Source organism: Cyprinodon variegatus, unplaced genomic scaffold, assembly GCF_000732505.1.
Source record: "Cyprinodon variegatus isolate N-32 unplaced genomic scaffold, C_variegatus-1.0 Scaffold104, whole genome shotgun sequence".
Classification (NCBI taxonomy): Eukaryota; Metazoa; Chordata; class Actinopteri; order Cyprinodontiformes; family Cyprinodontidae; genus Cyprinodon; species Cyprinodon variegatus.
The window spans coordinates 937,906-965,147 of NW_015150557.1; the positions used below are offsets into that span (position 1 = coordinate 937,906).

Below are 27,242 nucleotides of genomic sequence, written 5' to 3' on the forward strand. Positions count from 1 at the left end.
TAATAATAATAAAAAAATACTATTCTTTTAAAATAATGTAGACATTTTAATCATTTATCTTGCATTAAAGTTGCTTAAAAAAACTTCTCAAACTAAATAGACTGTTCTACTTACAACTGATTTTATATTAAACTTTACCTGTTCCTTTATCCTTTGTAGGTTTTTAAAGTATATTAGTAAAAGAAATGCTGAAATAAAATATTTGTTTTATCATACCTTTAGTATTTAACCTCTGTTAACCTCTTTGATCATTATAAGAATTACTTGCTCAAGTTCTTTGAAGTATCAAAGCTAAAACAAAAGCTCCACTGGACTGTTAAATATTCCATGTTTATGTCAAGTGTTTGTGCTGAATGCTAAATTTAATGGGTCAATCTGTCATTAATCCAGCACAAACTTGAGGGGGGGCTGCTGGCACTGGGCCAATTCCAGCATGCACTGGATGAGCTGCTGGCCTGGATGAGCCACACAGAAGAACTGCTCAATGAGCAACGAAAAGCTGCAGGAGACCCCAAAGCCATCGAGATAGAGCTCGCCAAGCATCATGTAGGAACAAATCTACCTTTAATCATTGAGTCACATTATAGCTTCATTAGATTATTTTATTTGGAATATAGTTAACCTCCACAATAAATGTCCTATCTATCCGGTTTGGTATCTGTGAAATGCTTAAAACAGGTCACCAGTTAGTTAACAAGTCGTTTTTTTCTCTAAAGGTTCTCCAAATTGATGTATTGGCTCACAAGGCGACAGTGGAGACCGTGAACAAAGCGGGTAATGAGCTGGTCGAGTCCAGTGCTGGAGAGGAAGCTTCCAGCCTACAGAGCAAACTGGAGAATCTAAACCATAGGTGGAAGGCCATCCTTGAGAAAACGGACCAGAGGAAGAAACAGCTTGAAGCATCTCTGCTTCAGGTTCTTACAGATTTCACAAAATAATCTCTTTAATGGTTACAAACTGTGATCCAGTATGTAAGAATAAAGTCCTTACATTCTGTTTGGATGATTGATCTCATTCCCACAAATTCATTATTAAATTGGCAACCTGTGGTACACTTCTAATAATCACACAGTTCAGGAGAACTGCTTTGATAAAAAGAAAATATGATATGGAATATGTCAGAAATCATGTGAAGTCATTGTTAACTTAGTCCCGTTCCTCTCCCAGCTTCAGGTCTGTGTGTGCGAGTCACCTTTTGTTCTGACCCAGGTTGTATTGTGTTTTAGGCCCAAGGTTTCCATGGTGAGATAGAAGATATGCAGCAATGGCTGAAAGACACAGAACGTCAGCTGTTGGCATCAAAGGCTGTGGGAGGTTTACCAGACACGGCTCGGGAGCAGCTTAACGCCCATCTGGTATGTGTTTAACAATATGAAAGGCTGCATGCAGATGGCTGGCTGGTGAGAAGGTGGCTGCGTCTGTGCTGTGTTTTATCTCAAGTGTGAAAATTAAGCGACACTTCAAAATACACATCTCGCAGAGTGTGACAAACAAGTCTATTAAGTGTTTCTAATTGATTAGTCCATGTCCGACCTTAATGAATCTGGGAATGTTTTCTCTCTTTACTTTTTTGCTCCCACTAATGGAGACACTTCAGCCGCAGTTGTTTCCTAAAGAAACAGAAATGTGACATTCGATAGAACTAAAAACAGCCAAACTCTGGAAACAATAACTTTTCCAAATTGGTAACTTTATACTGTTTAAACTATTATTGGAAACATGTTTCTCAAAGTCCTAAAAGGCCTTGCTGTGCTCATTCTTTCTCCATTTTTGGATAAAACTTGGCCTAGCTGCTTACTAACAAGCTGTCTTGAACTTTTTGTTTCGCTGACAAAAACTCTCCTCACGCCATGGTATTTGTTTCTGTTTTAGGAGTTGTGTTCTACCTTTGAGGCTAAGGGGGAGTTGTATAGGAAGCTGCTTGAGAAGGGAGGCCAGCTGCTTGCCATGACGCCCGAGGGCCCGGACATCAATACAGAGCAGGACCTTTCCTGCCTGAAGGAGAAATGGGAAGCTGTGCAGGCGAAGGTCGCAGAGAGGAAGGTAGGGGAGTCACTGTATGGCATTTAGCGCTCTGAGCAGAAATGACTCACCACCTCTTGTCCCAGGGAGGTATCGCTGACAAACACTTGAGCTCTGACTCTACAGCTAGAAGCCTTTAATCCCTGTGTCGATAATGAAGGGTGTAAGTGCTGGCAAAGGTGCACAGGATATGGTTACGCTCTTGATTGCAGCAGTGCAGTTGTCGGCGAGGTGGAGCATAACCTTTTTATGTGTTGCCCTGGTGATGACCCGGAAAAGAACAAAACAGATATTCAGAACAGATCACTTTTATTTAAATTCAGAAGCATATTTATTTTTGTTTTTTTTTAACTTATCATGTGTCTTTTAAATTGTACTTTTTTGTGGAAGAGATGTCTAATATCCTACAAAAGCATCTATACCTCTGAAACATTTTCAGATTTCTCACCTATAACAGAAAACTGATTTATTTATTGTAAAAATCCCAAATTTTTCAAATACAAGAAAAAGTTACAAATGAATTCATTCCAGTCCAACCAATTGTTTTTAGAAGTCACATAATTTAAGAATAAAGGAAACATTTTTTGCAATTAAATCTAAATATAAAGCTACTGTTTTATGAGGGTTGGAGAAGAACATTAGTGGACAGACAGCCTCATGAAGACTAAGGAGGACACCAGGAAGGACATAGAGAAAATTTTAAACTTCAGACAACTGGATGTCTGACAGTTTGCATCATGTTGTGAGGATGGCTTTCTGGTGTTGATGAGGAAATGATTGAGCTAAGTATAGTGCAAAACCTGTTAGGGGCTGCAAAAAAACAAAATATAAACAATGTAACCCTTTCCTTCCAAGTAACAATTATGTTCTGCTTGTTGATGGTCTGTTGCATAAAATCCCAGAAGAATACTATGAAGTATGCATTTGCAGTACGATAAAATCTGAAAACATTGATGGAGGTTGAATACCTTTGCAAAGCTCTGTATGTTGTCAAAACTCATATCATTATTCACTCCAGAAATGTTGAGTTTTTTTTTTTTTTTTTTTTTATCATCCCAAAAGTCTCACCAGTGTTGTAATATGTTTTTCACTGTCATACTTTGGAACTGAGCCATCTCTGCTGGGATGAGCGGATATGATTCAGAAAAGAGTTACTTTGGATGTCTCTCTTCCTCAATTAAAAGCTCATTATTGCCTTTCAGCCTGACCATTAAAACCGCCCAGATCTGTTAACAGGGAAAGCTGCAGCACTGAATAGTGAAGTGTAGTTATTAGGACAATGTTTGTGTATGTAGGGAAATCAACACTCTGGTGGTTTGTGTCCACAGGCAAAACTTGAAGAGGCTTTAACGCTGGCCACAGATTTCCACAGCTCTCTTCAGGACTTTATTGTTTGGCTGACCCAAGCAGAACAGACACTGAACATGGTTTCTCCTGCTTCCCTCATTCTGGAGACCATCATGTTTCAGATTGATGAGCATAAGGTAATGTGTGGAGAGACAGAGCCTCTGGTGGGAAAACTAATCCTGATGAAAATAAATAGGTTTTAGATTGTGTATCATTAATGAATGTATTTTTGGAATATAACCAGTTTTTATCTTTACATTCTTTTCTTCATTACTTTGAAAATAAACATCTGTCCTCTTTCCATGTTTTCCGTGGTTGTTCAGATGTTTGTGACTGAGGTGAACTCCCACAGAGAGCACATCATCGAACTGGACAAGACGGGCACGCATTTGAAGTATTTCAGCCAGAAAAAGGATGTGGTGTTGATCAAGAACCTTTTGCTCAGCGTACAGAGTCGCTGGGAGAAGCTGGTGCAGAGGTCTGTAGAGCGAGGTCGAGTGCTGGATGATGCCAGGAAAAGGGCAAAGCAGGTAACGCTTTATCCATGTTTATATTGAGTCTGGCACTGGCTTGTTTCAATGTTATCCGCATTGTTGTACTATTATTGGAAAGCTTAGTGGAAACTATATTTAAGGCCTGTTTTATAATCTGTCTGCATGTTCTAGATTTGTTTTTGTTAGTAAGGAACAAATCTAAGCTTCCAGCCAGAGAGCTTGATCACATCAACATAAAACAGAACATTGTGATAAATCAAATGCAATGGTACATATTTCAAACCTGCGTACTCTGTTTGCAATGTTTTTTTTTTTAGTTCCATGAAACCTTTAACAAACTGATGGAGTGGTTGGAAGAATCTGAGAAGGCCTTGGACTCTGAGGTGGAAATTGCCAATGACCCAGACAAAATCAAGATGCAGCTGGCACAGCACAAGGTGACAAATCAATGTGTAGCCAAATGTATAGAACATAAACCCTGCTAGGTCCTCTCCTTTTATGGTATATACAGCAATGATGGCTTCACTCATCAAACGTAAACACATGCGAAAATGTAAATATTTAATTAGATGCACAAATCAGTTGACCACGGATTAAAACAGAACTTGATCAGCTATGATTGATTGTTACTACAGACAAAAAAATCTTTTTTTTCCTGTTATTAAATCTAAAAGTGTAATTCAAAATCAGATATTTGTTTTGATTATTAATGTGAACACTCAAATATTTGCCTTTTTTATGTTGGATGCAAAACTGCTGTCTGCTTATGTCCAAGAACATGCAGTATTTATTTATTTATTTGCTTTCTCTTTCATTCTGACCAATGTGACCATGTTTAACATTTGAAGGGAAGCAGTTAGGACTATTTAGGGACATTTATTATTATCATTCAAGATATATTTTTCATTAATCTGTTCAGTTTATTGTTCATTCTTGCCATGTTTGCATCATTTTATAGGTAGATCGAGCTAATCCTATCGTAATCCGGTGCTGGACCAAATCTATTAGGGATTGGATACTTTTAATCTCTCTGGAGCAGTAGCTCAGATTTGACCCCCTTTTGTGTTTGCCTTACATAGCACTGCATCTTAATCACAACAGTCAGATTGGGACACTGTTGTCATTCCAGCAGTAGATAGAAAATAATCTTCTGACTTTTCATCCAAGGGTGCAGACTTCTCAGCAAAGGACAGATTTTAGTTTTTCTGGAAAATGTGATTGTGTTTTATCTCATCCAGGAGTTCCAGAAAGCCCTCGGTAGTAAACACTCGGTGTACGACACCACTGCTAGAACAGGGCGGGCCCTGAAAGACAAAACTGTTCTTCAGGATGATAAGCAGAAACTGGACGACATGCTTAGTGAGCTGAGGGATAAGTGGGACACGGTTTGTGGAAAGTCAGTAGAAAGGTGAGGATAAATTATCCCTTTTTTCTCTCTTGTCGACAACTGCTGCCAGCGAACTGATTTGTCATTTGTGTTCATCTGCAGACAAAACAAACTGGAGGAGGCCCTGCTGTTCTCTGGTCAGTTTACAGATGCCCTCCAGGCTCTCATCGACTGGCTGTATAAGGTGGAGCCTCAGCTGGCTGAGGACCAGCCTATACATGGAGACATTGACCTGGTTCTCAACCTGATAGACAACCATAAGGTAGAAAAAAAACACATCAAACACACACAATATGTCAGACTTTTGTTGCTTATAAATATGAAAAGCAGTGACTTTGAAAAGATCTAAAGGTTTTCACTTCAGCCCCTCCACCTTTTACTTTCATCCTTTTTAGTGGCTTTCTTTCTAATCATTGTGGTACTAAAACCACACAAGGGTTGGGCTGTGACGGCAGCTGTATTGAAACAACTTAATGGATGGCACTGTCATACAGTAAAAAGGGCTTTGGGGTATTGTTTGTATGTTTGCTTGTTTAATAAAATGTGTCTAATATCTACATGTACAGTACCTTCAAATAATATTCAGATCCCTTGAACAATTTCTCATTATGTAATATTAATAACTAAAACCTCCAAAATATATTTTATTGGAATCTAAATGTTTTCACCAACATAAGGTCGAGCGTAGTTGTGAAGTGGAAAGAAATTTAAACCTGGGTTTGGAATACAAAAAAATAAAAAAAGTGGTCTATTTGCCTACATGCAAAGTATTACCTAGAGGTTTACTGTTCAATAGAATAGCAGGTTTAGGCATAAACCTGCTATTCATTGCCAGAAATATAGAAGATCATATTTATGTGTTAAATCTTTAAGTTTAAATACTAAATTGGTTCAAAATCCACAATAACAACTCAAAATTCACAGGTCCATTTTGACGGGGCATGAATTGTTTTAGAGGGAAGAATGGGCCAAAAGTCATTATTTCATTAGTCATTATTTGACGTAAAAAAAAAAAAAAAGTAATAATAATAATTGAAAAATTTGACTCTGGAGATCTAAATACAAATATGTATCACACTTTTTATATTTGTGTGTCAAAGAGGTTTTAATATCATATAGTTGTCATGGCAATTAACGGGGGGACCATTCCACAGTTAAAGGTGCATAAGGTTTATTAAAGATAAAGCAAAGAATAGTAAATACTAGTGTTGCACCGATACTGATACCAGTATTGGGCGGGGCCCCGATACTGGTACTATGTAGCAGTACTATGCAGTTCTTCATATATACACACACACATTATTTTCAAACAGATGGTATCGGTATGGTATCGGCCGATACTGCACAGCTAGGTATCGGGTATCGGTATCAGGGCCAAAAAAATGGCATAGGCGCAACACTAGTAAATACTAAGAGTAACTGATGGAAGGCAAATTCAAATACGCACACAAACCGAGAGTCCAGCTCATAAGGCCTGGGTCTGTAACAATCATTGACCATACCCCTTCAAAAAAGGAAAGTTTGAAGACAAATACCACCTTGCAAGGCACTGTAATAATTCCCTTTATAGTGAGCAGTTTTGTCCGGTATATAGAATAGCATATCTCAAATTCTATACATTTGTTTTTATTAGTTCAGAAAGTGTTGAATGCTTTACACTCCGATGCATCTCATGATTGTCTCCTCTGTGAACTTGTTCTTGTAGGTTTTCCAAAAGGAGCTGGGAAAGCGCACAGTGAGCATTCAGGCTCTCAAGCGTTCTGCGAAGGAGCTTGTTGAGAATAGCCATGATGACTCCTCCTGGGTCAAAGCCCAGATGCAGGAGCTGAGCACTCGCTGGGATACTGTGTGCAACTTGTCTGTGTCCAAGCAGACCCGGCTTGAGCAGGCCCTATGTCAGGTACCGCAAAGTCTCTTGTTTTTGTACATGGAAGTTTAACTATTACTCTGAGCCTTACTGATGTTTCTTTTTCTTGCTGCAGGCTGAGGAATTTCATTCCTCTGTTCATATCCTGCTGGAGTGGCTAGCCGAGGCGGAACAGAGTTTGCGTTTTCATGGTAGCCTGCCTGATGACGAGGAAGCTCTGCGGGCGCTAATTGAACAACACAAGGCAAGCAAATAATTTTATTATTAAATACTTTAGAACAATGGGCAAAGATGCTAAATGCAAGCAAACTAGACTTTGCATGTCCTTCTTTTCCAAGAACTAGCATCTCTGAGTGTCATCATAGTTTTTTCATATTAAATGTAGTGACATATATACATGCATTCACATGCTGTAGGTCCAAGGATCCTCATAAAGCAATTATAACAATAGGTAAAACAAAAAACTTTTCTCAAAGGCCGGAAATGTTTTCATTGGGCAGATTGTGCGAAAAACTACAATCTTTTGACGCAACTGAAGAAAAAAGACAAAGACACCTTGTCTTGCTTGGTGGATGTACAAGTCCTTAAGACCCGTCTCTCATTTATTTAGCTAAATCTATTAATGTCATTACATACATATATTTCCGTTTCACTCATGATTTTTTAAGTCTAATCAATGCAACTTATCCTTAAATAGATGAGATAGGTAGGTATAAAAAAGATACCCATCCTCCATCACGTCGTTCACAAGCTGCCCCTCTCCTTAGTCGTTAGCTTGGACTCCTGAGGTTCTGAGCTCGAGACCCACCCACCCCCACCGCCTGCCACGCTGGGTCCCTAAGCAAAGACCCTTAACCCCACACTGCTCCCCGGGCGCTGCACAATGGCAGTCCAACGCTCCCCAACGGGATGGTTTAAAGGCAGATTTCGGGGAGTTTTTGCCTAGTGGGTTAGAGCAGTGCACTTTTGCTCTGAGAACATTGCAATTACCCAGTTTTTATCCCACTGTCTCTACTCTGGGTTCCTGAGCAAAACCCTTAACTCCCGATTGCTTCCAAGGTGCTGCACAATGGCAGCTCACTGCTCCCCTAGGGGATGGGTTAAATGAAGGGGTACATTTCTTCAATGTGAGATCAATAAAGTACAATTATTTGTTATTATTTTATTCATTTAAAAAAGGCTTCATGATAAAAAAAATGGTGCACCTGCTCGTTGAGTTGGGTTAGGGGTTTTATCTGTCTGACATTATATATTGCAATCCGATAGTACTTTTGGTAGTATTTTTATTGTACAGTCTGAGGATTGTTTTCCCTTATTTTTTAAAGAAATCAGGCTTTCCAACATTTTGAATTATGTTTCCCCTCAAAGAAACAGTCAAGACTTGCTTGTAACCTGTCAGCCGTGTCTTCCTTAAAGCCAAAAACTGAGCACTCTATTTTTCCTATGATTTCATCTTTCAAAAATTGTTCTGCATTGCTCTCACATGAAAACACACACAAGCAATGTTTTATTTTTAGGTTTGCTAAAGATAAGCCAATCCAAATGTAAACAGTTTTCTATTTGCTGTTTTAAAGGATTTGATGAAAAAGCTGGAGGAGAAGCGAGTTGCTCTGAATAAAGCAACCAGTATGGGGGAGGCTATTCTCAGCATATGCCATCCAGACTCCATCACAACCATCAAGCACTGGAACACCATCATTAAAGCCAGGTTTGAGGAGGTCAGTTTGCAGCTGCTATGCATGCCTTTCATGCAATATGTATTTGTCTTACAACACACTTTAATGTCCATTTTCTCTAGCTTCAGTCAAGAACATACACTGGTATTTGTAAATTTAGTATCCATTAACTGATGATTATTTTGTTTTTATTGAACAGCTTAAACATGAATAATAACATTTAAACCCCAGCCTGAGGAAAACAGGTCTTGCCACACTACTAGCAATTTAGAAGATAACTTTGGGAGAGGTGTCACTATGTTTTGTTAGGTCGTCAATTAAATAATCAAATTTTTTTACCTTTATTTCTGTGAACCCGCAGAAGAACCAAAAGCAACCTATTTTGCAGATAAGCTAGCTGATTTTGGTTGAAGTAGCTTTCTCCTTTAGTTTCACGCATTTATGGCTTGATCTTAAAAAGATTTGCATGCATGAAAATATGTGAAAACTTTATGGCATATGCAAAGCTGATCTACAAACTAGTTACAATATAAGCCCTAAACACTGACAAGGCAATTTTTCAAACTTGAAACAGTTTGCGGGTATGGTTCATCCATTGCCATGGCGTTGCATATAGGTGCAGCAGCATCTCCATCTCCCGTGGTTTAAGCCTTATTTTAATTCCTTTAATACTAAGTTGGGTCCTGTTCTAGTCCTGGGAGGGCATCAAATGCATCATGGGCTACAACAGAGATGAAAAAAGCCCAATAGACCCCCTCATTGCCAGATGATCTCAAAAGGTTCTCTGCTCTCTTTGATGATCCCAACACCGCTATCAACATCAGACTCACATCACCACCATGTGACACGCCCCTCCCTGTGGCTACACCAGGCATGAGGAAGACCATTCAGGGAATCAACTCCTGTAAGGCTGCAGACCCTGACAAAATCGTAGGGCAGGTTCTAAGGGACTGTGCAGACCAGCTGTCTGAGGGGTTTGCGGACATCTTTAACACCTTACTGTCACTCCTCTCCCAACCTGCTTTAATTCTGCCACTGTTATCCCTGTCCCCAAGTGTTCCACAGGGACCAAGTGTTCCACAGGGACAGGCCTGAATGATTCCCAACCTACAGTATAGCCTTAACAATTGTGGTCATGAATTGGGGATCTGGGTCCTGGACTTCCTAACCAACAGATCTAAGACTATCAGAATCCAAAACACTGTCCCTTCCTCCATCAAACTCAGCACTGCCTCACCCCAAGACTACCTGCTGAGCCCCCGCTGTTAGCTCTGCTGACATATGAATGCAAGACAAGTCAAGCTCTCATATATTGAGGTCTGCAGATGACACAGTAGTAGTGGGATACACAAACAATGATGAGTCCAAATACAGAGAGGAGGTTGAACACCTGATGTGGTGGTGCAGACACAATGCTTCTGCATGAGACTAAGGAGATGCTGGTGGATTTTAGAAGGGTCAAGGATCCTCTTTATCCCCTGTAACTCAGAGGAGCAGATATGATGTATTAAATGATTGTTTGCCTCCTCAATTTGCAGTATTGTGGGTCAATACAGCTGTTTGACTTTTTTTCAGTGTAGGTCTGACAGAAGCAGCTCCCACATTTAGCACTGTTTGAAGTTGCTAATTCAAAATTAATTTTATTGTATTCAAAATTCTTTCACAATTTCTTATTTTATGAGGTCAACCTATAAAAAAAAAAAACTCTGGCATGTATTGTGACACATGCAAACAAAGGGGTTTTTAATCACAACATACTAGCAGTGTCTGAAAAACATATCTTTAAGGTTTCAGGGCACAATATGTTAAATGTGGCCAGATCTAAAGTTCTTCTGAAATAAATTTGTGGAAGTAACTAACTATGTTTAAAGAGGGAAACCTCGGGAGTTCATATATGCTTTTGTTACAGGTACAGGCCTGGGTCAGACAGCACCAGCAGCGATTGGGCTTGGCCCTTACTGAGCTGTTAGCCACACAAGATCTGTTGGAAAATTTGCTGACCTGGCTGCAGTGGGCTGAGACTAACCTCAGCGACAGAGATAGAGAGACACTGCCTCAGGAAATTGAAGAAATCAAAAGCCTCATAGCAGAACATCAGGTGAAGTCAAACTATGGAAAAAAAACAACACTTCTTTTGATTGGTTCTGATTTACTTGTCCAAAGCTGTTTTGGTTTTATGACCGTTTTAATTACAGTAGCTGTTACTTTCCTCTGCAGACCTTCATGGAGGAAATGACAAGAAAGCAGCCAGATGTTGACAAAATCACTAAAACACATAAAAGGAAACCAGCTGCTGAGCCCCTCATTCAATCACAGATCCCCGTCCTGGACAAAGGACGAGCTGGAAGTATGTATCCCTTTCATATCCTGCCCAGAGTGTGATCTGAGGCACCTGGCCAAGTGTTGAGTCACTGCATGGTGACTCAACATCCTAATCTTCCCCTTTTGGCAGCGTAAATGATATCATGACTATTCTTATATGGAGTTGTATCTTTCACCTACAGGAAAACGCTCTCCCACACAAACTATGTACACATCTACAACACAAGCTCTGATTGAAACCAAGAACCCACGAGTTAACCTGCTAGTTACCAAATGGCAGCATGTGTGGCTCCTGGCTTTGGACAGAAGGAGGAAACTCAACGACGCATTAGACAGACTTGAGGAGGTAAATCAGGACTTCTATATTTTTGTAAACACATTTTTTTTTTTTGAAATTTGTGTCACTTTCAGTGTTTCTTTTTTTTTGTTTAGTTAAAGGAATTTGCAAACTTTGACTTTGATGTCTGGCGGAAACGCTACATGCGCTGGATGAACCACAAAAAGTCTCGTGTTATGGACTTCTTCCGGCGGATTGACAAGGACCAGGATGGCAAAGTGACCCGACAGGAGTTCATAGAGGGAATTCTATCATCCAGTAAGTGTCTACTACACAACTAATGAAAGAGCTTACAACCATCCTGTAAAAAGTGACTTTTTTAATTATACCTAAAATGGCAAAAAACAATAAGACAAATATTCATTCATTCAAAATTGAGAATACGCTAAAACAGTGCATTTTCTCCTCCCAAGAATTCCCCACCAGCCGCCTGGAGATGAGCGCCGTAGCGGACATATTCGACAGAGACGGTGATGGTTATATTGACTACTATGAGTTTGTGGCAGCTCTTCATCCAAACAAAGACGCCTACAAGCCATTAACTGATGCTGACAAAATCGAAGATGAGGTAATATAAAACCTTTATGGCCAAAGATCGAATTTTCTTTTTAAAGAGACAGTTCAGTAATAAACACTCTCTTTGCAGGTTACACGTCAAGTTGCAAAATGCAAATGTCCAAAAAGATTTCAAGTGGAACAAATCGGAGCAAATAAATATAGGGTAAGTGTATGTTAGTTTTAAAGACCTCATGTCTATCTAAGGCAGATATATACTGTATAAATATATATATATATATATATATATATATATATATATATATATATATATATATATATATATATATATATATATTTTTTTTTTTTTTTGGTGGTGGGGTTGGGAGGTCTATATGAAGGTAAGTGTTAAATGGGTAAAAATTCATTACACTTTTGCTAATCTTTATATGTTTTTATTGTTTTTTCCACCAGTTCTACCTTGGAAACCAGGTACATGCAAAGTCCTCTGTGTTCATGTCTGTTCTGTTCTTTTTAAATCCTTTATGCTTTTCTGCATTTACCATGTTTGCTGTCCAGTTAACACTTTCTGCCTAGATTCTTGGCTGCAGTTATTAGACTGGAACTCAGAAGTAGAAAATAAAAATATATACTGTTAATATTTGTATTAGCACATGATTATTATTTTTAAACCAAACAGATTAATTCTATTAAAAGCCCAACATGACAACTGTTCACATATGTGTTTATATATCTGCTTTTGAGTTTCAGGAAATACAATATTGACTTGCCAGCACCATTTCAGGCTGTGTATTCAGTGGTTCTCTGGCATAAATTCATCAGCTGCGCATCTAACAGCGCTTTCTGTTTGCTTGGCTTTTATGCTTCAGTGTCATGGGAATGATTTACCTTCACAATGGCTGACAGAGGTTCATCCTTCAGCCAACTTCTCATTATGAGAAATAATTACAAAGTTGGGCAATTATAATGATATCAACATTTATTTCAATTCCTTTCATGAGAAATCATTCTGTGATATCACAGTATCTTGCAAAAGTATCCATACCAATTGTAACTATTTTACATAAAATTAAATTGTGTCGGTTAATTGTATAAATGAAATACATAAAAGGATTATGGTTGTATTGTGGATACATGTAAAATGGTTGACTGGGTATGAAATATTTTTGCAAGAGACTGTACATGTTAGAAAGTCAATCTGAGATAAGGGTTAGTGAGACTGGATAAGGGTATAAGAGGTGGCTTATGCAACAGTTTGTGTTAATGTATCACTCAACATTGAATTGAAATAACTCTTTTGACAGTTTGGTCTGGTTCACTGCTTACATGACTCCCTAATGGGCGATGAGACAATAGCAAACAGGGAAAATCAAAATCTTACCCACCACCTACACGTTGAGGTTTTGGAAAGCTGTATTCTGGTAAATGGTTACTCTTTAGCTGTTTCTTTGTGCCTCTTCTTTACTTCATCACCTGTAATGTTTCTGATCATTAGAATCACCAGTCACATTTAATCATTTCTATGATCATAAAAGATTATATCAAGAAACCTGAAGCAGCTTTAAGGAGTTAGATGAAAATCATCAGTGTTTGGTCATGTCTGAGTGTCACACTATGGTTAATTAAACAGAAACAACTTGAACCATTCCCCCATTTTTCCCCACTGTGTTAGCAGAGCTAGCTGCATCTGATATGCATCAGTGCCATCAGCATTCTCAGCATTTAAATTATAGCTGTAGAAAGTGCCACAAAGGTTGCTGGAGTTGGATGTTTGCTCCCTTGATCATGATGTCAGCCTGTTGTATGGACAGAGAGCATGCAATTGTGATTGTCATTTGCACGTTTTTGTGCAACTCCAACTGCCATGTCATTACTTTCATGAAGCTTGAAGCATTTAAGTCCATGAAATGCTCAATGTTTGTATGGTATATGATTTGTTAAGATGGAGGCAAATTATTGTACACTAGTACCCTCTGGTGGTATAATCATATGCCTTCAACTCAATTGTATTTAATTTTTTCAATAAGCTAAACTTGCAGTTATAGGTTAAGCTGCATGTGACTGAAACTGAAGTGAGATTATTACAGTGAGAACTAACATGTGCAAAAATGACACACATAAAACATCATTCAGTTCCGTTTATAAAACTGGTACAATTGAGAAACTGATGCATTTTCTACTTAGCTCCAGAAACCGTTAGGAAGCCTCAATTTTTATGACACTCACCTCTCACTAGTCTGAATGTTGAGCCTGAATGATGTTCCAGCCAAAAACATGAAAGGCGCTGTGTCAGTTTCTGAAAAACTGATTGCATGAACCAGTTATAAAATAGAACCATCAGCCACAGAAATTCACAATTTAGATGACACCGTTCATCCAGGCTTTACATCAGACTATTGTGGGTACTAAAGGAAGGGCTGTGCTCATAAAATAACACCCTGTGCACACTAAAAGAACAGACCCAGTTAGATTTAACTTTGGGTTATTTGAGACTTTTGATAATACAACTTTTATGTTTTATGTGTCTACATATGCATGTGATTTTGTAAAGAGAAAACCAGACTGCTCACAAGGCTGATTTTCCTCACTAATATAATCTCATTCCACTAAAATCTGTGCTAAATTTATCACTGTGATACATCAAAGAAGTCTTTTTTTTTAGTTTGACAGCAGAAGGTGAGCTTCCATTGCAGTGTTTCTAACATTTCCTCCTTTTGCTTTCCTTACGGCCCATTTCAGTTTGGAGACTCTCAGCAGCTGCGTCTTGTGCGAATTTTACGCAGCACCGTCATGGTGCGGGTGGGCGGAGGCTGGATGGCTCTAGATGAATTCCTTGTGAAGAACGACCCTTGTCGAGGTGAGAGCAGACAGAAAGTAAACATTGTGGATATGAGTGAAATGAAACAATCTGTTTTTGTTAAATTCTGCAAAGATGTTTGTGCACATAAGGTTCATACACTCCAAGATTACCAGTTCAGGTTGTGTCAGTATAAAGATACACCATCTTTGATTTATGAATAGAATACTCTTATTATATAATGCAATACACTGATGAATACATTCAGCATGATTGCAATGTTGATATTTCTTTTTTAAAATACTTTATTGATTAGAAATTTATATTTATCTAACTTTCATATTTAAAGACTTAGAACATTTCAAAATATAGTTGTTGAATCCATTATGAGTACAAGTTATAGCTCTTTTGTAAAAAGAGACAGATTAGAGTTTTGTGGCTAATTTCTGCTCTCTGATTTTGAAAACCTATGAGGTATTGATACTGATCTCTATGAGATTGGTAATAAACAGCATTTAGCTTTCTTTTTACTGTATAGGGGGTCACTTATATTTTGTAGCTAGAAAGGTCACCTTAAATTGTGTAAAAGAGCAGCTACTTTTAAGCAGTGTTTCATTTCACATTAAAACAGATATAATAATGCTGGAGAAAATACTCTCAGGTTTCTATAAGTAATTTGCATTAATTACCGTAATACAGCCTCTTTTTCCCAGAGAGTGCAGAATCTTAATCTGAGGTCCTCTTTGGCCATAGGATCTTTTTTTGGAGTTACAAGGGTACTCATCATTTTGATATGTTATTTTGCATTTACCAGCTGAATGAATATGGATATTTAAGTTTTTGCCCTTAATAATGACTGTTGATCCATAGCCTTAGTGTTCTTCATGTTTCTGCTTTCCTTTAATTAACATAAATCCATGTTTCTCCTGCTTTAACCCTCCTGCTGCTGAACACGGTATCGTTCCTTCTAGTCCATCACCACGGGAGCAAAATGTTGCGCTCGGAGTCAAACTCTTCAATTACTCAGTCTCCTATAGGTTGGCAAATCTCAAACTTTCTCACCTTGCTCCATGAACCCACTGGCGGTATGTGTGTCTGCACATCCGAGTGTGTGCTGCTTGTGTTGGTCCTGGTGTGTATCACTTCTGTAACCTAGCAGCGTGTAAGCGCTCCACTGTGAATAAACTGCATTCTCAGAAAACACTCCCAGTCAGCTGCCGCTGGGTTTTCATGCATGCAGTTGTTTGTGTGACTCACATCATCTTCTGTCACTTTATCCATGACCTTAGACTATTTAAGAATTCAAGAGGAGAGGCCTGTGTGACTTTAACAACTATAAATATACAGAGTTGTCTGACAACATGACTGTAAACCAAATTTTCTAATATGTTAAACTGAAACAGCATTATTTTCTCGTTTAAATTGCATGAAACAGCAACTTTTTGCAGCCAGGTTGATTTTTTTTGCTGCTGTCTGTTTTTTTTTTATTTGTTGTGGTTCAAGTGCTGGCTTAGAAAAAGATGAAAAAGTGCATCTGATTAAATTATAACATTCATTTCAGTAACTCAATGCAAAAAATAAAATAAAAAATAAGAATCTTATATTATAGTTTGAGTATATTCTATTCTCTTAAAGGGGTAAATGGAGAGAACTTGTCCTGGGCTTTTTACCTGATTGCACTTAAATTCAAACACAGAAAGGTAGGCAATATAGACTTTAATGCCTTCTACTGGAGCATATGTCAAATTACTTGAAGAAGCTGATTTTGAACCAACAAATTCTGATTGTGAAACTACTAATTTGCCCATGGAGTCGCCGCTTCCCCATTGTAGATTAATCACAACTAATTAAAGCCCCAAAATGAAGTCTGATATTATGATGTTTTAAGAAAGGAATGTTTAATAAACGTGTTTTAATGTATTTTATTAGCATGCTACGGGCTAAACCAGGGATCTGCAACTTTTTAATTTTTCCCAGAATCCAGCCAAATAAAAGTCTTTAGAGCTGCAAATATTACGCAAGATTTTAATAAAACACAACTCTCTTTTTGTTTTGCTAATATATGCTGTTTGGAAATCTGTTGCCATTTTAAACAACCAATAGTTTTTATTGGTTGTTTAAACAATTAGTATTTTGAGGTTTTAAAACAAGGGTAAATAGTTTCATAAAGAGAAAGTGTGGATTTTCTGCAATAGCATGTTATGTGATGACTAAAACATCATAAAAAAAAAAAAAAAAAAAACAGAATTAAAAAACAGAATTTCCAAGATAATGACAAACAAGACACTTGAAAACATTTTTGTGATATTTTTTATTGTCCTTCTATTATAAAAAAAAATGAATTTCAAATTTTCTTTCGTAAACCTGCTAAAGCCTTTTAGACTGGTATTTGTTATTAGACTTTATTCAAAACCAATAGTTGGCTTATTTATCATTTCTAGCCATTGTTAAGAGCCATGGTAGAGGTTCCAAAAAGCCAATTAGACTCCAGAGCCGCTTGTTACAAACCTCTGGGCTAATCTTTATTGGATAAGGCTGCTTTTTTATTTAACTGTCAGACTGTGCTTAGCTATAAGATACCATTGCTATTGAAAATACTTAATCCATATACCTGTGAAAAAGTCTAGCATTCTCAGGCGATTTAGAATTTCTAACCTGAGGACAGAGTCAGAACTGCAAGAGCCTGCAGATTTAAACATCTGACAATGGGCTACCATGGTCATATTTCTTTACCAGATAATATGGATTAGATTTTTTTTTTTTGCCACAGAAAAAAATTGAGCTTCCAGTGTCTATGGGGAGAGTGGATAAGCTCAGTGTCCAATTTGTTTTTGGACCAGTGCAAAGTTTCCACAGTCAGTGATGAATTTTGGAGCTATGTCATCCGCTGCTGTTGGTCTGCTGTGTTTTATTAAGTCCATACTTCAGCAGAGCCACAGGCTGATTGTCTCTATGCCATGCTACAATGATACAGTAATTATTCCAAAACAAGCCCCAACCAAGAATTGATTGCATACTTTCAAAAACACATGGATATATGGCTCTAGGTGAGTTTGCTGTAATCTAGTACTATCTGAAGTCTTTAAAATATATGCTTATAATGCATCACTCTGTCTGTTCTATTCTATAATTCAACTTTTGAATTGATTTACTGAAATATGTTGACTGTTTTATAATGTATTATGGTATACCTGTGTTACTGCAGCAGTGTTTTGATTCCTGTTACTCAGAGTGGGTGAAATGTGATGCTGCATGAATCTTGCTTAGATGACAAAAAACATCTCATCATTAACACTTTATTTCATCATCAAGTTAAAGTTTTCCACTAATTCAACTGATATGGATGTGGATATTTGTTGTGGTTACATTATTCATTTAAACTTTGCTTTACCTGCTATTTTTGACAAAAACTGCTTAAAAACAGGACAAAAGTTTAATTTGTCAAATTCAAATCCAATCCAATATAAAGTGGTAAAAAAATAAAGTGTTATCATCATTATCATCATCATCATCATCATCATTACCTTTGTCATCATCTCTTCAACACACTAAAAAGAGAGGGTTACAATCCCTGATGGTTCATTGATCTCTTTGTGACTCATTCTGGTTTTTCATGTTTTAGCTAAAGGCCGGACCAACATGGAGCTCCGGGAAAAGTTCATCCTTCCGGAGGGAGCAACACAGGTAATGGCAAGCTTCCGCTACAGAGGCCGGAGGTCTCGTCCGTCTTCCAGAGGAGCCTCTCCCAACAGATCCACCTCGAGTCAGAGCTACCCAGTTCCGCCAAATCCTGCTGCCTCCAGCACTCCTAAGGTAAGAGGGAAAACTTGTTTTCATTTATCTCCCTGCCCACGACACATTGATATTCATCTCATCTATTTCACATGTATTTTTACCCCATATATTACGTACACCATCCACCTAGTTTTCCTTATAGTTCTTGATTTGTGAATCAATTTTTCTTAATTTGCCATCGTTTCCCAGACTTCCCAGAACATTACTCGCAATTATGATAAGCCATGGCTTACAAACAGCAAACCCTCCACTCCTCTAAAATCATCAGACTCCTTTGAAAGTCAAGGTTCATCCTCAGAGGTATCGTAGAAACCATAATGTGATGGAGAATGCTGCAGGCTTGTAACCCAACTGAAATCCATAGTATTTCAAACTAATATAAGAGACTAAATCAATATTAGGATGTTAACTTTGCATGTGTCCTTTTTTCTTTAATTTACAAATAAATTGATATAAAAAACTGATTTAAAAAAAATTGTTAATTGGTGTGGTATATTTTTATCTATTCCATCATTCACTCAATATCTAATGTGGTCCTGAAAGCTGGCTGCTATATTTTGATCAGTTTTTTATTTTGAAATATGAACCCTTTTATACTAACAACTACTCACTTAAAACTACTCACCTTTTATAAAAAGTTAAAAGTTTCAATCTAAGTTTCAATCTTTTTTTTTTTACATTTATATATGTTAAACATAACTTATTTCTTTTTTCTTGTTTGTCTGTTTGTTTTAAAGGGCACAGCAGTTCAAGGCAGCAAACTGCGTCTTCCAGGCTATTTATCTGGCAAAGGATTTCAGTCAGGTGAAGAGGGAAGTTTGATCAACAATGCTGTACTGAAAGCACGAGCACAGACAATTGGTGGTAAGGTTGCTCTCTGGAAATTTTCCTGCATGTAAATGCCAATATAATTTTTTTTTTATATATATATTCGATTTTTGATTTTTTTAATGTATTTTTTTATTTTATATACTCTAATAATCCCAGAGGGAAATTACTTCTCTGCATTTAACCCATCCCCTTGGGGAGCAGTGGGCTGCCATTGTGCGGTGCCCCACTGCCAACTCATAACCTCAGGATTCAAAGCCCTTTGCCCTAACCACTAGGCCGCCACTCCCTCATAAGTCCCCCATGGTCACCGATCTGCTTTTCATAAAGAATGAATCTCAACACACAATTCTCTGCAGATATAAAAAAACTTTTTACAACTTGGAACATTTTTATATATTTTTTTCATCATTTTCATTTTTAAATGCCAGAATAGTTATTAAGATATGTTGCAGATAATTTACATGTTTCTGCTTAGAATTAAGGAAAAATACATTTCTTGGAGGGATTTACTATTGGAGTGAGATTAAGGATTTGTGATTCTGTAAAAGCTGTACATGTTCACTTACTGCCAATATATAATTTTCATAATGTTTATTTACTATTTTATGCTTTTATGTTTCCAGAGTCAAGAAAAAATTCCAGCCGACCAGGAAGTAAAGCCGGCAGCAGAGGCAGCAGTCGCAGAGGGAGCGACGCCTCTGACTTTGACATCTCAGACATCCAGTCTGTGTGTTCAGATGTGTCTGAGACAGTGGGGGAATCCACACGGGCAACGCCACGCCCCACATCCCGCCAACAAGGAGGAAAACAATCCAAGATCCCCACTCCACAAAGGAGAACCACTCCTACAAGCAAACTGGCCAAGGGATCCAAGCGATAGCCAGTGGCCTTTAAAACAATGACCCTGAAGCTAGTTGCACCCGAATTATTTGCTGAACACTGTAGATGTCTACCTTAAGAGACTGCAAATGTGCTGAGTGTTATTTAATATGTTGGGAAGATGTAAAATATTCTGTTAAGAGGCAATATGGTTTAATATTGTGTGCGAATGGATTGTTGATGGCCCTGTGTGTGTTGGTTTTTTAATGTATTTTATTTTTTTTTCTGAAAATGTCAAATTGTTTTGTATTGTATTTAATTTTATTTATGCAAATCCTGTAGAGGTTTGATGAACACTAAAAAATCTGGGAATAACCATGCTAAATGGTCAAATGAATTTTTCTTCACTCTGATGAAGGGCAAAAAAGCAGGAGAGCATTTTGAAAGTAACTGAATGTACTGTAACCTATGCCTGCTGATATTTTGGAGCATTTGGTGCAATATCATACAGCTTGAGGCACTAAAAAATATCTATTTAAGTGCTATATCATACTGCCACCTTGCATTTGAAAGGGCAATGCAATATATTACACTAAACACTAGTAAGCACTCCAGAAACCTTTGAAAACTCCTACATAGGAGAAGTAGCAGAAGCCTTGTAATCCTCATGCTTTTTATTTGTTTGTCACAGCAGCTGCTCCTTTGTTTTCTCCACTACGCAGCAATGTGTGGCGTTGATGAAGTGCCACCTCTATGTAGCCATTCTATCTGCATTCATGTCTATGTATTGTCATTTCGATAGAGCTTAAATTGTTACTGTAATGCTACTTTGTAATAAACCTGCTTGCAAAAAGCCACTGGAAACTGGTCATTACCCTGTAATCAATGCCCTTTTCTTGCTACAATCAGTAACATGCTCATGTTACAATGATACTTTTTAATGTATTTTAGTTGCATTTTATTTAATAGACCAATATAAAGTTCTAGGGTAGGAACATTTTATTTAATTCTAAAACAAAGTTACTGATAAAAATCCAATAAGGACTGTATATATCCCCTGATTTAAAGCTTCAGAGAACCAACTTTGCAATTCTGCTGCAGATTTTGGAGACTGACTACTATGAACTTTTTTGCTTTGTTTTGCAAAATAGTATTTCCAAAATTGGTGAAATAATAATAAATGCATTCTTTTAAACTTGGGACTGTATTTTTAACTCTTAATTGCTCTGCAGGAAGCTGGCTCTCTTGCACATTCTTAAGTCTTATGCAGCCTTCAACAGGTATCCCATCTTCCCATCAATTCAGACCAGCTTTTCTGTCCTTGGTTACATTGCCTCTTTACTGCATAGTGCTGCTGCCTGCAGTTTTATTGAGGGGTTAGTGACCTAAGGCTGTTGTGCGGTTCTTGTTTTGGACAAATCATAGGATTTTGCATGTAGTAAAAGTACAGTTCTCTTCTTCCAGAATATATTATTTGGTCTATCCACCACATGACTTGTGCTAAACTCCAAGTACAACATCTTAATATCTTTAGGCATTTTTATTTGTGTCTAATGTAATCTGATTCTCCCTCCTGAGCTCAACATATTTGTGGTTCCTCCAGAGGCACTTTGGCTTCTAAGTTGTATGGTTTTCCAAAAACAGCTCTATTTACGCTGAAATTAAACCTAAACAAAATTATATGCTGCATTTCTAATAATGGTATTTGAAAGAAGGTTTAGTAGATTGCATGATATCCCTTTGACTTGATATGTATATGCTTTGCTTTGGGCCTTAATGCAAATGCACCAAACAAAATATAGAAAAGTTCAACTGATCTTCAAAACTATGTATCTGGGTTTAGGTAGTGCATCTGTTATCTGTGTAAAGTGTGACCCTTAATGATCTTTAGCCCTTTTTTCTCTATGGTGCTTCATCAGGTTGGAATGTTTGCAGAGCGCCTCATGTTTGACTGTGAAATACTATGTCTTTCTCCCAGTTAACGAATGTCAATGATGAAACAATATATATATATATGTTTTTAATCGTGCATTAAGATATCACTTATTGAAGATTGTGTTAAGATCAGATTTGCAAGGAGATCTACAAATGCGGTGCTAAAAGCAACACAGAATTCCACTTATAAACAGATTCTTGAGAGCCTTAAACAACTTTTACTTATTCATCTTTTTTTTTATAGCTTTTATGCCACTTTTAGTTGTTCCTATAAGTAGCAATATCTGCCTTATGCGTCATGTGTTAACTCAGAGTGGCAGCCTGAAGTACGCTATATTAATATGACTGGTGGCTAACAGGCCTATGAGAAAAGACAGATTCCCTTAGGGACCACAGGTGTAATGGAGCACAGGGACAAGAGCGCTTTGGGCTCCTGAGCTTTCCTGTGTGAATGGTCCTCCTGTTCAGCACAAACCCAGGCCCTCTAGTTTCACTTTAAAGTGGGATATATTATCTCTGCAGGACCCGTACAAGGTCTGTCAGCAGGATCCCTGACACCATCAGTAATATGTGAGTAGTTTCCTGTTTTTTTCTTTATTTTGAAAATACACTATGAACCATTGTGACAAATTATTTAAAGAGGAACACTTATATAATGTGAGCTTCTCACAAAATAACTTGTTTGCATTCATTTCTGGGTCAAAGTAGTATAGATGCAGTTTTTTTTTTTAACTGAAGGCAAGAGAATTTGGTAATTAAAAATCAATGAGGGAACTTAAATATTTGATGTGCAAATTATCTGCCTCAAATAAGTTAGAAAATTTTACCAATCAATATTTACTTGAGGAAAAAAATTATTATTGGATATATTTTTTTTCTCTGTTGTTTGCTTTTATTTTTTCCTCTATTCGTTATTTATGAAGTTAATTAATGCAATGCATTGTTAATATGTTTCCTTTAGAGGCTATAAAGTACCAGTGAATCTTTTTTTGTTCAAATGATTGTCACACTAATATTCTGTATCACAGGTACTCATAAACTACTGTCTTTAAAAGCATCAATTATGCCAGTCTCAACGGATATGCTGGTATTTGTGGCACTCGTTTCCACCTTCGGAGCCGTCCATTGTCAAAATTTGCCAAGTAAGTTTGAATCCTTAAGTGCTTGCAATAATACCCCAATATAATACTGACATCAATAACAATATTAAATACAAATAAAATGTTTATAACAATGCTCTAATCTCACATTTTAAAGACATGGCTAGATAAATGAAAACACATTCTTTGGTTAAAAAAATAAAACTATATATATATTAAGCAATATTAAACTATTAAAATATATTATAAGAGTTTCATCTTTAAAAAAGTCACCTCTGCACTTCCATATTATGACCAGCTGATGTCAGTGTTTTAGAGTTCTTCACTGCAATCAATACTGTTCCCTGTTCTGATTGCAAGCATGCTATTATGTGGTCATCATGAGGTTAATTTGAGTGCATGGGGCTTTGATGTTTTGCCACCTAGGCTCATTGTCACTGTAAATTAAACGGCCTATAGAATGCTCATTTGACTGAACTACCTGGCACAACTTTCTGTATGGGAGAAAAGAAAGACAGTTTTTTTTTTCTCTGTTTACATCACTGTATTTGCAATTAAAACCTCATCCATCTTTCATTCAGAATTTTTACCCTTAAAGGGCCACCTAGAGGCAATTACAAACAACATCAGAAGCTAACCAGAGTTAAAAGTTCAGAGGCCGAATACAAGGTTAGGAAAAATGAAATACTGGATTTTAAGGATTGCGTCATTAATCACACCACTAAGTAATTCAGCTACTTAACATAAATCAATGATATCTACACTGATCTATGATTCAAAAGCAGTCCAGATTTTCTGATGATTAAACTGAAGTGACGTCAAACTAGGCCTATATGTTTTTCTTGTGAGGTTTTGATCTGCTGGAGGAGTTCCATGTGGCTGAGTCAAGAGGGGTGAAGAGAGTGCATGGGTCCCAACCTGAGGCAGTGGCCTACCGCGTTAATCCCGCCATCCATCTTCAGAGGGCCAATATGTATGTTGTTGTTTTTTTTGCTTTTTTAGATATTTTGATTTTATATGATAAAGGGATGATGAAAGCCCCTTCCAAAAACAAAAAACAACAAAAAACTAAACAAATAATGAAATTCAACCCCACCTTAACTGACAACCTTAGAGACCAAGAGGCTTGTGAAAACTCATGAGGAGCTACCAAGATCCAAAGATCATGTGGTATAATCTTTATAAAAATCAATTATTGGTTATGCACTGCAAAAATTGGAACTTTATGGAATATTGACAACAATAAATCTTTTGTTGAACAAAGCCTGTAAGAGGCCATCTTTATAGTTTGCTGCAAATTGGCATATAACAGCAAACACAAGGAAGAAGGTGCTCTGGCATTTCCACAGTGAACCATAAATGTGGGAGCATCAGTTTGTGGGGATACTTTTTGAGCAGGAACAGGGAAGCTGGTTAGAAATTATGTAAAACTAAGTATTAGTAAATGCAAGGCAATCCTGAAAGAAAACCTCTGACTGTGCAAAAGGCTTAAGACTGAAACCTTGCAGCATAAAAGCAGTCTTGAACACAAAGAGAGAACTACTATTAAATGCTTAAATTATTTTTACATGTGGTTTGCCTAATGATAAAGAATCCTACTGTGGCACTACCTCTCTCATACCTCCTCCCAATTAGTTATCCTGAGCTATTTTCTATATTCATACTATGACTTTAGGCTGCTGGATCACCTAGGGAACACTTTTCCTCATTTTCCTCCATTCTATCTCTATTCTCCCACTCTGCAGTATTTGTTAAGATCCACTCATTGCTGTATGTTCTCTCTGCTTTGTCCTGTTATAGTAGCTTCATCTTATCTGCTTCTATCTCCTGTCGGATTCGGCAGAAGGTCGTTCACACTGAGCCTGATTCTGCTGTCAGTTTCTTCCTGTTAAAAGGGAGGTTTTCCTCTCCCCTGTCACCAGATACATGCTTGCTGTGTGGGGTTGCTAAAGAGTCAACGACAAAATGTGAAAGTGAAAAATCACAAGAAGTGAAAATCATTGCTGCAAGCTCATCCAGTCTTGCAAGTCAATGACTTGATGCAGTCAACAGGTTAAAGGGCCTGTAAATGACATGCATTGTGAATTGCCACAATATAAATTAATTGAATTGAACTGAATCAAAAATAAATGTCTCAAATTGTTTGTTTGGTCCATAGTTATTTTAATGTTAATACATTTTTTTCATTATCCATCTCTCTGAATCTTGGTTTCACTTTTGTTCCACAGTGATGTGTTTCCAGATGGATTTCCATCCAAATATTCCATCATTGCAACATTTAAAATGACCAATGACACTTCTCAGAGTTCATGGGACCTTTGGCAAGTCAGTGATCCAAAGGGGCGTGAACAAGTCGGCCTGCGATTCCAGCCTGATGCACGGTCATTAGATTTTTTCTATACTGGCCCCCAGGGGACACAGATGGTGAGGACTTTCCATGGTTTAAAAAAGTTGTTTAATGGAGACTGGCACAAGTTGGCATTAAGCTTAAAGGACAGCCAGGTGAGATTGCTGATAGACTGTGAGGAGGTCAAAGTGGAGAATATCGATGAGCAGAGGCCAGTCACTCGCAGAGGTTACACTTCCATCATCAAGCGAGCTGCAAGAGACCGCTCAGCTTCTGTATGTTAAGAACCTGAATCTGAGTATCATTTAAAACGTGTCTTTATTTTTATGCAGTTTCATTTTTTTTTTTATGATTTCTTTTTTGGTAATTAGGTAGATCTCCAACAGATGGAAGTGTCATGTGATCCAGAGCAGGCATATTCAGAAAGCTGCTGTGAGCTCTCCAGTGTTGTAAGTAATCTTCAGTGATGAACAGTAATGGGCATTTTGTGTTTTTTCTTAAGTACACTCATTGTTAAAATTCCACTCATAGGCTAAAACATGTGCTTTACTTTCACAAGTGTCAGGTGGAATGTTTTAACCATGTTAACTGGAATTCTAGACACTCTTTTTTTAAGAACGGGTGTTAATCCTTTGCAATTTTGTGTTTGCTGGTAGGTATCTGCCTTTTACGCATGGTTCTCTAGATTATAGACAGGTCGAATTCAGAAACCATTGCAAACAATTTTTATTCCAAAGCCATTGCTGCTGTGCTTTTAGGAAAACTTTACTATTAGAACACCCAAACAAGTCAGTTTGCTAAGAGAATAAATCGACAGGTTAGTTACTACTTTTCCTTTTTGATCTACAACAGTATGACTCTCAACAGTACCATTACTACCGTGCTAAAAAGTTGATCCACTGTCCTGAAGGAAGGAATCCTCCAATTGATGTTCCCAAAAATCCTTTTTGTCACTGAGGCCAAAAAGCTTAGTCTCTATCACTTTGAATAAACTCTTCTCCAGTGTCTTTAGCTTATCGTTGTAGGCTGCTTATGTTTTTTTTTTTTTTTTTAAGTAGATTTTTTGAGGAGTTGCTTCTTTCTAATCTATGCTCTTCACTATGGGCAGTTACACAGTTGGAAAATGAAAAAGGTAGATATGCCCACTAGTTTTAGCTCCCAAATTATTTTATTCAAACAGCAGATATTTGGACCATGCGCCCTTTTTTAGACAAAAGTTTTCAGACTATCTAATGTGCAGATCGATTTTCTTCTTTTTGTTACCTGCATTGTCTTTGTGGTCCAGCACCAAGTCTCAACTTTCTCAGGGTGATTTTTCATCTTTTTTTCGTCACACAATTGCCCTAGTAGACTCCACTGTTGCACACTTGAGTTTCTCAGGTTCCATTTGATTTTTTATTTATTTATTTATTTATTATTTTTTTTATCACTGAGCAGTTTTCTTTAATCAGATGATGACAGTTTTAGTAAGAAGGCTGAAACTTGGTCATGGCAGCACAATGATCCCAAGCAAGTGTTTGAACTATTCTTGCAATAAACATTACAGGTTAAGATTAAGCTTCTGGAATGTTCCTCTCTGAGAATGTACAGTATGGGATGCAAATGTGCAGACTCTCTGCAAAGTGGGGTTCTTTCCATTTTAGCTGTTTA

The 27,242-nt window shown here is 37.5% G+C and overlaps 2 protein-coding genes across 2 annotated transcripts in view; both read left to right on the top strand.

Moving 5' to 3' along the window:
• The window catches only part of dst (dystonin), a 128,404-nt gene extending 107,095 nt beyond the window's left edge, over positions 1 to 21,309 (top strand). The window contains exons 79-102 of the mRNA XM_015374488.1: positions 391 to 546; positions 717 to 914; positions 1,227 to 1,355; positions 1,873 to 2,043; positions 3,351 to 3,506; positions 3,693 to 3,899; positions 4,181 to 4,300; positions 5,102 to 5,271; positions 5,353 to 5,512; positions 6,956 to 7,150; positions 7,233 to 7,361; positions 8,692 to 8,835; positions 10,703 to 10,891; positions 11,011 to 11,140; positions 11,298 to 11,461; positions 11,548 to 11,710; positions 11,866 to 12,020; positions 12,099 to 12,173; positions 12,422 to 12,439; positions 14,708 to 14,825; positions 18,388 to 18,578; positions 18,750 to 18,860; positions 19,298 to 19,424; positions 20,015 to 21,309. Of these exons, the coding sequence (XP_015229974.1) occupies positions 391 to 546; positions 717 to 914; positions 1,227 to 1,355; positions 1,873 to 2,043; positions 3,351 to 3,506; positions 3,693 to 3,899; positions 4,181 to 4,300; positions 5,102 to 5,271; positions 5,353 to 5,512; positions 6,956 to 7,150; positions 7,233 to 7,361; positions 8,692 to 8,835; positions 10,703 to 10,891; positions 11,011 to 11,140; positions 11,298 to 11,461; positions 11,548 to 11,710; positions 11,866 to 12,020; positions 12,099 to 12,173; positions 12,422 to 12,439; positions 14,708 to 14,825; positions 18,388 to 18,578; positions 18,750 to 18,860; positions 19,298 to 19,424; positions 20,015 to 20,271 (3,633 nt within the window). The 3' untranslated portion in view covers positions 20,272 to 21,309. The remainder of the gene's footprint in view (positions 1 to 390; positions 547 to 716; positions 915 to 1,226; positions 1,356 to 1,872; positions 2,044 to 3,350; positions 3,507 to 3,692; positions 3,900 to 4,180; positions 4,301 to 5,101; positions 5,272 to 5,352; positions 5,513 to 6,955; positions 7,151 to 7,232; positions 7,362 to 8,691; positions 8,836 to 10,702; positions 10,892 to 11,010; positions 11,141 to 11,297; positions 11,462 to 11,547; positions 11,711 to 11,865; positions 12,021 to 12,098; positions 12,174 to 12,421; positions 12,440 to 14,707; positions 14,826 to 18,387; positions 18,579 to 18,749; positions 18,861 to 19,297; positions 19,425 to 20,014) is intronic.
• A 1,297-nt stretch (positions 21,310 to 22,606) lies between these two features.
• LOC107084587 (collagen alpha-1(IX) chain-like) overlaps positions 22,607 to 27,242 on the top strand; it is a 26,994-nt gene continuing 22,358 nt past the window's right edge. Inside the window, exons 1-5 of the mRNA XM_015374494.1 lie at positions 22,607 to 22,715; positions 23,174 to 23,287; positions 24,095 to 24,218; positions 25,474 to 25,867; positions 25,964 to 26,041. Coding sequence (XP_015229980.1) covers positions 23,209 to 23,287; positions 24,095 to 24,218; positions 25,474 to 25,867; positions 25,964 to 26,041 — 675 coding nt within the window. The 5' untranslated portion in view covers positions 22,607 to 22,715; positions 23,174 to 23,208. The remainder of the gene's footprint in view (positions 22,716 to 23,173; positions 23,288 to 24,094; positions 24,219 to 25,473; positions 25,868 to 25,963; positions 26,042 to 27,242) is intronic.